A 12,259-nucleotide genomic window follows, 5' to 3' on the forward strand; every position below is an offset into this window, starting at 1 on the left:
ACAAGTCGGATAGATTGACATCCCCTATCAGTGCAAAAGAAAAGTGTAGTCCTAGGGAGAGTCACAGGCAATACCCAGCCATTCCGTTTTGCACGAATTTGTCTGCCCAACCATGAGGGAGACGAAAATACCCCCGCCACCCCTGAGCCCCACCCTCCGCATCCCGGAAAAGCAACATGCATATGCATTAAAGTAGGAAAACATAGTGGACTTGCTGTGGGAGCAACCTAAAACATTAGACAACAGATCCATGGTAGTTGAATCAAATAATTTCGTCAGACATCTGTGGCATGATATCTGGCATGATCGTCGAGTTGCTGTCCGATGGGCATACCACTGAGGACTCCTCATCCCCAGATAATCGGGCAGACGCTACAACTCGGTCCGTGCTGTAGGTGAAATCAGTTATCCTTTCCGCTTCCTGAACTGTCTGCCTGCGTTCCATAATGATCTTCTGCAGATTGGGCACTGCCTTCGTGCTTGGAGTGTGACTTTTCCTGCGCTGTCTGCACGATCCGAATGCATTCCCCACAGATGTTCGCTTCTATCCTCCTCACCTGGTCACGGGCCAGCGGATTGCTCAGTAACCTCGAGCCAGTCGCATGCATATTGCGGTGTGTCGAAAAAATTGGCCTTATCTGCAGCCACCACACATAGCCTCTCTGGGAAGAGCAAGGAGTACTTTAAATATAATGTTTGGAGTTGCCATTTTACTGCTAAAAAGGAGCTGCGTTGACGCTGTACCCCCAAGGTGTAGTCTGGGAAGAAAATTACATGCGTGTTGTCTATCCTAATATCTTTCTGGCCTCTCTCAGTATGGTATCCCTATTGCGGTAATGTAATACCTTGAAGATGAATGGTCGTGAGCTGGAGCCCAGGTCAGGCCGCCTAAATGGAATGCGGTGCGCTCTCACAATTGCGAAGTAAGATGACAGGGAGGCCTCAGGCAGAATCTCCTTGAACCATTGCTCAGTAATTGTGACTGCGTCTTCGCCTTCCGATTCCCTCCAGGAGCCCAATGAGGTGAATGTTGTTGCGTCTGGACAGATTATCTGCGTCTTCCACCCTCGATTCCAGGCACTGAATCCTGATGTCATATTCCTGTAATCGGTTCTCTAGTACTTTAGTGGAGGGTTGGACCTCTGAGAGAGTCTGTTTTGTGGTCGTTACTCGTTCAGCTAGTTTTCTGTGATCTGTGTGGAGTAAGGTGAGATCTGTCACCACATTATCTATTTTGGATTCCAGGGATACACATGAGCACTCTATTGCCTCCAGCACAGCATCCAACGTGTCTCCGGGGTGGGAAGGTTGGTTCTCGGGGTCCAGTTGATCAACTCCTGCAGTCGACGAAGAGCGCAATGAGACTCTGGAGTTAGTATTTCAGGTGTGACCCATCTCTACCACACTGCTGCAACTCTGCACAGTTTGATTCAATCCAGCAATTGGGCGTATACAGCCTGCTGGTGGGAGTTGATACTTGACAATGTGATAATGTTCTTATGGTGGCACACCAGTGTGCTGTGATTCAGCTCAGTGCAGGAAGGCCCATAGGATTCAAGGGCCGTAGCGGCCAAAACACGGTGCCCAAAGGTGTGTAGATTATAGGGGCGGGGGAAGGCAGAGCACCGCCCTCGCGCATCCAGAAGGGAGTTAGATGTTCACTAGTAGCATGAATCAGAAATGAACATTCAACTTCTAGGGCAATACAGAGCTCCAGTCATTGACCTGTGTTCATAGTTATGTCCAGCAGTACATGGAGCTCTGGTGGTGCAGGCCGAGGAGCCTCCGATCAGTGTACTAAAGTGTGAAGAGCAGAGGAGATGTGTCATCCCAGGATCCAGGAGTCACAGGTTTTACCTCACTTCATGTATTAGCGTCAGCTGCACCCATGACACCGAGTGCACTCAGCAAGCCCCATGGCCCCGTAGGGTCCCATGGGGATGGGTGGTGGAGCAGCGTTAAGGCGTGTCTGCCATTTTGGCCATTGAAGCCACGCCCCTGACATGCTACCATGCTGTTAACATGTGTCAACATCTATTATTGATATGACCAATGCCCTCTATGACCGGAGTCCATGATGTCAGCCTTCCCAAGATGTCTGATGGCTATCTCAGCCTTCATACTGCCTTCTCTTTTCCCTTCCCTAGGAATCACTTTGGTCATTCTTTCAGATCCCTATTCCCTCACACTGTCATCCTCCATATCCATAACTCTTAATTCTTACCCTGCTCTAGTGCTCTCACCCAACTCACTCTGAGATGTACTGTCTTGCAGCATTTCCCAGCCTTTCCACAATGCCCTCTGCAGATGCTGCACAGCTTTAAAATCCCTTCAGATTTTTATGTTTCTCAGTGGTGCTGTTTCCATCAAGCCATTCTATCTTCCCTTTTTGGGTCGAAAGTCCTCAGCATAATCTTTTGAAGCCGTACTTTCCTGCTCTTGTACATTTTTATGGATAGTGGTGTGTGTTATTCCTCAGTTAACAATACAGGCATCAAAGTTCACGAGTTAGTTCTATTTTACATTTGTGAGACCACTGAGTTGGGTTCTTATGTTGAAGGGAAGATTTGGCGAGCATCTCTTTTTGCGAGCGAGAATACTGTTCTCTCTATCAGGATTTGTGTGGGCTGACTGGGAGGTGTCATAATTTATAGTTAGGAGACTCGTTATCTGTACCTGTGTGGTGGACTGCCTGCTGCCTCCCCCAGGTATAGTCTGTGTTGCCACATATAAATGAGGATCCTTTGCTTTCATTATGTTTGGGACATACATGGAAGGTGTGTGTGTGTTGTGGTATCACTTGTATGCCTGGACAAATTCATTTTCAGTCTATTTTGCTCCACAGGTGTAAGTTGCTCAAGATGGCGATTGCTTTTGTGTGAGGCTATCAGTGTCCATCTTGGACACACAGTTCTGCACATGCACCTCTACGCTTCCCCTTCCCGAAACCAGTTGTCAGTGTGGGTAGGACAAGGTAATTGGGTAGGTCCTTTTAATGTAGCTCACGTTCTCCTGCCAGAGTGAAACTACCATGCCCCCTCTTCCAGCTGGAGAACTCCAGTCCTACCAACCTGAATTGTAGGGTCTTGTGGGTCTGTCACTGGCACCTGTTTCTGGCAATTCTTATAGGGTTTAAATCCTCTCCTTTTTGGGAGAGACATGGCTCTTGCACTCTAGAAAAGATTTGAAAAGTTTTCTGTCAGGTGGCGGAAACCAAGGAACGAGCTCCAGATCCACATCTAAATGTGCTGAAAGAAAGAAACTGACGTCGACGCACAAAGGTGGCATTTATATAGTGGCCCAATCTAATTTCTGGGGCAGGGTGGACCCAGCGTAGAGCTGCACAGCGCCATATACCGACATGTGAGGGAATTGCTGAGGAAAATCTCCAGACACAGTCTGGTGCCTAGGAGTATTCACAAGGTGAGGAATCTTGGGTTAGGTAGCGTATCCACCAGAAAGCGCATGACTAAAGGTAAGGAACTTTTACTACTGGTCTTATTGACCATAACAGTGTTTAGTGCTTCTACTCTCTTAAAGTTGAGTTCCATACCACCCCCTGCCCCTCCCTCTTGCAGGAGAGAAGAGTAAGGAATGGAGGTTCTGCATTTGCTGCTACTTACCCACCAGACTGGGAAACTTTTGCAGAACTGCGATGCTGGGAATGTGGAAAAAGTAAACCGCACAGGGCCATTAATAAGCAGAAGTATCCGTAAGAGTATCCTGCTTTACAGACCTTTGAAGCCCAGCAACTGGAATGACCTGCTTATTAGAACCTTGATCAAATTAGCCTGCCCCATGAGGTGAGAGTTTGCCCCAGCTAGCTGCACAGAGGAAGCAACATAAAGAACCACCACCTCTAGGTTTAGAAGGGACTCCATTGACTTTGGCCATTGACAAGAGAGAACCTGTGGTCCACACTACGTAGGAGGTACGCGGGAGAAGGGGGTGGAACTGTAACCTTTCCTCCCGCGTGAGGCAAACTCACCACTTGACAGAGAGGGGCAGAAGAGGCAGATGCCATAGAAGGAATATTGTCAGCCCGAATAAACACTGAAGAATCACCGGGGTCCTCCCAGGCCAGGGAACTCAGAGACTGACCACAGACAAACCGGGGGACCCTGGAAGTGGTGGAGCTGGTAACTGGTGGAAGGCAGGCACCTGCCTGGGGGGCTACCGCCTCCTTTGGCTGCAGTGATTGAGAGCTAAAAGGTTAGAGGCCCCTCGGCGATAGAGCACCGAACCAAGTACAAGAGCTGGCTGGACGGGCGAACACCCCGGATGCGACCAGACAGTGTCATAGAGGTACAGGGAGACAGCTTAATAACGGCCAAAGATAGGAACCCGAAGCCCCAAAGACAAGGGAAGATGGACAGATATACCAAATTGGCAGCCCCGCTACCTGAGGCGACCGGACATCCCTTTTCTATGCTAGACATCGCAGCTCTTCTACAGGTAATACAAGCATCCAGGAAGGCATTGGAAGGCAGAATAGCTGAAGTACGTACTGATGTGACAGTTGAGGCAAGACCTCCACAATGTAGCAGAGAGAGTGATGCAAGCGGAACAGCATATGTCAGAAAGGGAAGACATAGTACACAACTTCAAGGGAGACGTCACTAAGCTAAAGATCTCCTTGAAGTAGACAATGTGGAAAGTGGATGACGTCGAAAATCAAGCGAGAAGAAACCATCTGCGCTTTATAGGCTTTCCGGAGGGTATTGAAGGGATGGACATGGGTACATTTCTTCTCAAATGGCTAAAGGACACCCTCACAAATGCCCAATTCTCCACCTGCTTCGTGATAGAGCGGGCACACAGAATGCCGGCTTCCAGGCCTCCAATGAGGCCGCCCCCCAGACCATTCATAGCTCGCTTCTTAAACTACCAAGACAGAGACCTCATACTACGCGAAATGAGGCTCCTGAGGGAGGTCCGGATGGAAAACGCGAAAATAATGGTGTTCCCGGACTATTCTAGGGAAGTCAAGAAACTGAGAAGAACCTTTGATTCTGTTAAGGAAAAACTGAGAAGCCTCCAAATCCAATATATGCTACTTTTCCCGGCCAAGCTCAAATTCATGTTCCAATCCAAAACATTCTTTTTTCAGACACATGAAGAGGCCTGGTCGTGGGTCGAGGAGCGGCTTCCTGAAATGCGAGGGACAGAACAATGAAATTCTCAGTGCCGTGCTCCAGAGACAGTAGTAAGGCCCAGAATTGCGAGATCCAAGACCAAACGTCGCCTGGGACATGCCCCGAAGTATCAAGACAGTACACTCAGGAGACTTGGTGCAACAGGGGAACTAACAAGTAGAGACCTAGACTCAGAAGAGTACTGGATGCTGGAACCTACAAAATTGCCACGGACGGTAGGTCGACCAAGGAGACAAGTCTCACCAGTTCCGCCAGATCGCGAACGTTCAGGGGAGTTAGACAGTGACCACCCATTACTGCAAGAAATTAATCGACAAGGGGAGCCAGAGGTTGCAGATGAGGTTGGGAAACCACCACGACCTGCATCGCCAGACGGGAGTGAAGAAGGCTGAAGATCCAGCGCATGCCGGATGCCGAGGGACAGTAAGAGAGCACGAGGTGCCGGTTGAGACTGTTAAAGCCTTGTTTGGGGTAGTCCTGAGTTTGGGCTGGGAGTCCTGCAAGTTTTCTATTTTGACTAATCAACTTATTGTTGGGGAGGGAGCAGTAGGGGGGAGGGTACATAGGCCGCTCAGGCTAATCCTACAACACAGTTGTCATGTTGACATTTGGGGGAAAATGCGTTGGAAGTGGGAGAGAGTGGGGAGGGTGGAGTTGGGGGGTCAGGTTCTGCGGGATGGCACATATAGAGGGAACTTTAACATTAGCAACGGCACAGAGAAGCACACCAACACACATCTAGTTACAAACAACACGTCGAGACATGACATACAGAACAGATATGGTGGAAACGACTTCACGGACAATTGCTGATGAAGATTACACAGTACTGACATGGAACGCTAATGGACTGGGGAGCCAAATTCAAAGAGGCCTGATATATAGATATTTAAAGACACTGAAGCCAGTTAAAGTGCTTCTCCAGGAGACACACTTGAGAGGGACGCAATGTGCCTTCTTGTGGAGAGGCATGTATACTGCCCTGGCCCACGAGGGGGTTTACTTTGGGCTCTTGGGGGGTGGCCATCCTTATTAGGAAAACCGTGCCCTTTCATACCTCCCAACACATGGACCGATCCGAATGGCACATACCTGGCAGTATAGGGAATATGAGGCCACAGGGACATTACACTGGTTAGTTTTTATGCACCCCCACGGCTACAACGACAGACACTCGAGAAGGTGACAGAAATCCTGCTGACCGCAGACTCCCCCTTACATATAGTGGGTGGAGATTTTAACGATGTGGTAGACCCCAGCTTGAATAGATCGGGTGAGACTGGTGGAGGGAAGGGGACCACAATGTTGGCCGAATTCTCCGGTACCCTGGGCTTACAGGATATTTGGCGCAGACATCACCCAATGGATCGGGCATACTCCTACTTCTCTGGTGACCATCGGGTGTTCTCTAGACTTGATCATTTTTTTGTTCCAGCAGGCGAACTGGGTATGGTGACGGGCGGAGGAACCTGTGGAGAGAAGGGAGGGGGGAGACTAAACGCCTGGGAACTCAGAGACCTGCAGATAGCAAATGAGTTTAGGGTAGAATTGGAGCTGTATTTCCTAGAAAATAAAGGATCAGTACCTTCAGCAGTGGTTTTATGGGAGGTATTTACTGTGTTAAGAGACAGAGCACAAAATGTGATTGCACATAAGAACAAGAAAGAGACGCCAGCAATGGAGACTCTCGAATATAAACTCTGGCAATTGGAGCAGGATATAGGGGGTGAGCCCAGCCAATCCATCATCCACCAGATAGAAATAACACATACGGAATACCAATCGCTGGCACGTCAAGAAGCGAAACTGATGTATCTTGCTACGAGACACCGCCTCTACGAAACAGGGGATAGGGGGGGAAGCTATTATCATGGCTGGGCAGGAAAGAGACAAAAGCCTGATGGGTACACACCATCCAGAGGGAAGGGTAGAACCTCACCTCAGCAAGAGACATGGCTAATGCCTTTGCAGGATATTATGCCACCCTTTACAAAACCAAGAAACAGGTGGGAGTTACTCAGATCCAGGATTACCTTAACGAGATAGACCTGCCAATCTTGTCCCCAGAACACTGGGAAGAACTAGAGGCAGAGCTTACGCTAGAGGAGGTAACAGGGACCATACATAAATAGAAGTCAGGGAAAACCCCCGGACCCACTGCTCTACTCACGAAATTCTTTAAGGCTAATTCCGCTCTCCTGGGAACATACCTCCTTGAGATGTTCTAGGCAGCCCAAGGTGACGGTATCGTACCCCCTGACTTGCGAAATTCTACGGTAGTGGTAATCCATAAACAAGGGAGACCGGCAACGGACTGTGGCGCATACCGGCCAATCTCTCTCCTAAATGTGGAGGTGAAGATTTTGGCATCCATCTTAGCTAATAGGCTGACTGCAGTGGTTACCTCACTAATACACGAAGACCAGTCGGGATTTATGCCAGGAAGGGCGAGGAGATTTAACTTACGATGACTAGCAAATTGAATAAGTACGGTCCAAGGCAGACCGGAGACACAATTTCTGTTTTCATTGGACGCAGAACAAACATTTGATGCTGTTCACTGGCCTTTCATGTGACAGACATTAAAAAGGTTTGGATTTGGTCCCAAATTTATATCGTGGGTCGAGCTACTTTATAGGGCACCGAAGGCGAGGATGTGGGTCAATGGGACGATGTCAGAGGAGTTTGAAATAGAGAGGGGAACTAGACAAGGGTGTCCACTATCCCCGATGCTCTTGCGTTGACTTTGGAACCACTAGCGTGCATAATAAGATCACATCCGAAGGTAAACGGATTCACGGCACATGGATTCGAAGAACGCATCTCATTGTATGCGGACAACGTCCTTTTGTAGGTTACTGATCCCACATCCACGATTCCAACCCTCTTCCAAATATTAGAGAAATACGGAGAACACGTGGGCTATAAGATTAATTGGGGCAAATCAGTCCTTTACCCGGTGGGTGGACCCCATGAGCTGTATGACCTCTCTAGGGAACTACAAGAAACTACAGAAGGGTTTAAGTATTTAGGGATGTATGCATCCACAGATATTCCGCAATGGCTCACACGAAATATACGAAGAGTTGTAGCAGACTTCCATGCACATGTGGAAAGATGGAGACGCTTACCCCTAACATATTAGGCAGAGCAGCGATGTACAAGATGATCACGCTCCCCATGCTTTTATATATTTTACAGAATGCACATTATACGATTCCGGAGGATGTATTCGGAGCAATAGACAGTGGGGTGCGCACACTCTTGTGGGATGGGGGCAACCACGCATCGCGCTTCACACACTGCAGCGCAATCAATATAATGAGGGTATAGCCCTCCCAGACATTAGATCGTATTACTGGGCTGTGCATCTTATAATAATATATGAGTGGGGACACCTGCCAAGAACACACCCGACATACGCATTGGAACAAGGACAGTTTGAGGCAGACTCCCTTTTACATTACATATATGGAGGGAGGATAGTCAGACACCTGCTACTGGCAGCTCAGAAGGCATTGGAGGTATGGAGGTCGGCAGAAAGGCAAATGGGCTGGGACAAGAAGATAATGAGGCAGGCCCCACTATGGAAAGGTACGCGTCTCCCGGAAATTGGGAAACTGGAAGAGTTCAAAGACTGGGACAGGATAGGAATTTCGAAAGTTGAAGACATAATAAAAAAAGGCTCCAGGATCTCGTTTGAAGCCTTGCAGCAAGAATTCCAAATGGGAGATAGACAAAGGTATAAATATATGCAACTACAACATGCGTGGACCACTGAGGGGATAGACAATTGCCGGTACCCCTGAATTTTACGCCGCCAGAGGATAGACTTTTGAAAGGAAGAATATCAGAAAAGGCGGTTTCCTGGACCTAGAAGACACTTATTAATAACACCCCAGATAATATGGTGGATCTGAAGTGAAAATGGGAGGCTGCCTTGGGCAACTTAGAGGATATAGACTGGGAGGCGGCGCTAATATACCTGAGAAAAATCAAACTGAGATTACGTTTAATCCAATTTAAAATACTCCACAGAATGTACATAACAAGATCCCGTCTCTACAAAATGGGGCAGGCAGAATCCCCTGACTGCCTTCACTGCGAGACAGAGACCGGCACATTTGTACATACATTGTGGGAATGCATACACAATAGTTAAAAATCTAATTTTCCCTTTGGAAATCCTTTTTCAATCTTCTCCACTCATATACCTGGTATTTCACTTGCAAAAAACAAATATCATCATGAACGCTATCCGTGTTAAATTTGAGAAGAGTCAGCGGCCATTAAAAAGACAGGGAAGCTTTTCTTCCCCTGCAGGGCGCTGCCTACAGCAAGTCTCGAATTAACAGTTATAAGACAAAATGTACTGTCTCGTATAATTTTCCTGTCCGGGGATTGCTTTCAATTGAACTGTTGTTGATGAGCTATTTCATATGTTTTTAACAATTTTATTATAATGATGTTCATGAGGATATTTGTTTTTTATTGTACATTTTATTCAATTTTTGATATTGCTTATTAAATGTGCACATAAGTGCTTACACATTCTGAGTAGAGCTTCGATTTTTAATTCTTATTGAATAATTGAGTTGTGAGTGAAATACCAGGTATATGAGTGGACAAGATTGAAAAAGGATTTCCAAAGGGAAAATTTGATTTTTAACTATTAAGTTACCTATGCGCTCTGTCCCTTTGGATTATTAGAGCCCCTCTCCTTGGTTTAAAAGAATGCATACACATACAAAGACATTGGGTCAATATAATGGGATAATTAAGCGAGATACTTGAGTACCAGCTTCCGAGAGACACCAAATATGTGTTGCTTGGCATACCTTCGGACATAGACCTGCCCAGGAGGAGTCTTGTCTTGTGTAACTTGGGGATGACGGTAGCTATGAGAGACAAGAAATGGGGTGCGCAAGAGGTCCCAACTCTGAGGGAATGGAGAGAAGGAATGGACATGTACATGAGGGTGGAGCGTGTGACATATAAAATGAGAGGGTGCCCTAAAATGTTTTTAAGATTTGGTGTCCCTGGCTTAGACATTCAGGACTAGAGCACGACGAGGCCCAAGACGGGTCAACAAATAGGCCTCGGAAAGGGATAAACTCTAATGAACATATATATATCCGTGGGGGAGGCGGGAGGATGTGCTTAATGTGGACTTACTGCCGTGATTTCAAATGGATGCATATTGATGTTGCTGGAAACGCGAGTACTTTGTAAACAATGGAGAGATGTGAATTGTATGGTTGCCTTATATGTGCCAAATGTTTATTTGATGTGTATTGAAATCGAACAAAAGTTATTAATAAACATATTTATAAAAACAAATAATGTTGACTACTGCTGAAAGATCTAATAATTAAGAAAACTGCACCCTGTTGTCCTGTATTCAGTAGATTTCATCAAGAACATTCAGACCTACAGTTTCGGGACCAAAGCTTTCTTGAAACCCTGACTGTCTGACAGTAGGGAGTTTTTGTTTATGCTGTTAATTGGTTGGACACACATTTCTCAATTTTTCTTACTGAGACATGATAAATGTGTGATCAGCCTGTAATTGGTTAGGATTACTGGGTCCATGTTTCATTTTTGTAGTGTTGGTGAGATTTGCCCTGTTTTCTGACTGGCTGAGAACCAGTCTTTGTTTTAAGGATGTGTTGATGATCTTTTACTATTTTAGCTCAAGAGGCTGAATATTACCGTTTGATAAGCTTTAGTTGGAGAAAGTCGTAACAGGACATTGGTCTTAGTTTTATCACTATTTTGTGGAGTTGGTATGTTCTAGCTAGACGTGATTTCCTATTTCTTCTGTGTCTTTGTATAGTTAATCAATATGGGTGGGCCCTTCAACTCATTTTCTATGACATGCATGTCTGGCTAACGATACATACTCAATTAACACGCACCATGAACTATGTATCTCCATTTATAATGTATTTGAGACTGTATTAACATAAAAGTGTAGATAATATTTGTGTATTGTAAAAGACAAAGCAGATGCTGATCATACCAGTTCTTCACCTTCGAGAGAACTTGATCATCAGTGCTTATCTTGTTCCAGTGGTGGTAGCAATTACCCTGAGAGGCAGTGGAGGAGGTTAGCTATTACTAGGAGGACTTAATGAGTGTCTCACTTTCTATGGCTCTTTTTTTCGGTGTTGAAGATGTTCTGCCTACTGATGGAGCAACATGTGAAAGCCACCTCTTCATCAAGAAATTCTCTCTGATATCCTTGAAGATTGAACTATATTTTCACATGTGACTGTCCATGAATGAAAACAGGGATTACAAGTAGGCAACTTTTCTTTACATAGTATTGCTTGTTAACGCTTCCAAATAAATTTTCATATTGAATTTTAGGTGCAGACGCTCCAATTCATAACTTGGCTGTGTCAAGTTCATCAGCAAGCAGCAAAAAGAAGAAAAAGAACCCCAAACAGCCTGAAGGTTTATTATTTGCACAGCCTAATGATGACATATCTGTGCTTGATTCAGACAGCGAGCCTACTGGTCCCTCTGTAAGTCCTTCCTCATATCCAGAATTATTCTGTCTCTCCCTCCTTATAACTGGAATTTTGTTGTGTCTTTATCTTGTCTTTCCATATAAGGCCCACTCTTTAGTGAGGCTTCTAGCTAACATGTAAACCTGGGCACATGGTAAATTAAGGGTGTATTGTAATCTTCTTTCAACCCCATTGTCTTCTTCACCAAGTCACCAGATGTAGTGCCCACTTGAATATGGATGTTTATATAACGATTATTGATCGGTTTAGGAGGTCTTGCACAGTCAGTGAGTGAAATATTTCTCTATCCTTCATTTGTGATCCTCATTTGAGTGTGATGCTATAGAAATGTGTGCCTTTAATGAGCAGAACAATAAAAATGTTCACACTATAATAGTCACGAGTCTGCTCTTACACATAAAATTAGAACCTGTGACTTCCCTATTGTCTGTTGGGACACTTGGCTTTTGAGACTGTCTGCTGTACACGTTGTTGTGGGAATGCTGCAGACCAGAACTAGCACTTGACTGTGAAAGTTTTATTCTGGTAAGTTCCATTGGCTAAACCCTGATTGCTGGAGGAGTGCTT

The 12,259-nt window shown here is 46.0% G+C and overlaps 1 protein-coding gene across 2 annotated transcripts in view; it reads left to right on the plus strand.

The window, feature by feature from the left end:
• MUS81 (MUS81 structure-specific endonuclease subunit) overlaps window positions 1–12,259 on the plus strand; it is a 306,294-nt gene that overhangs the window by 77,775 nt on the left and 216,260 nt on the right. For both annotated transcript variants that reach the window (XM_085625914.1, XM_085625915.1), the window contains exon 4: window positions 11,529–11,686. In XM_085625914.1, the coding sequence (XP_085482040.1) occupies window positions 11,529–11,686 (158 nt within the window). The remainder of the gene's footprint in view (window positions 1–11,528; window positions 11,687–12,259) is intronic.

Source organism: Triturus cristatus, chromosome 9 (genome assembly GCF_964204655.1).
Source record: "Triturus cristatus chromosome 9, aTriCri1.1, whole genome shotgun sequence".
Taxonomy (NCBI): Eukaryota; Metazoa; Chordata; class Amphibia; order Caudata; family Salamandridae; genus Triturus; species Triturus cristatus.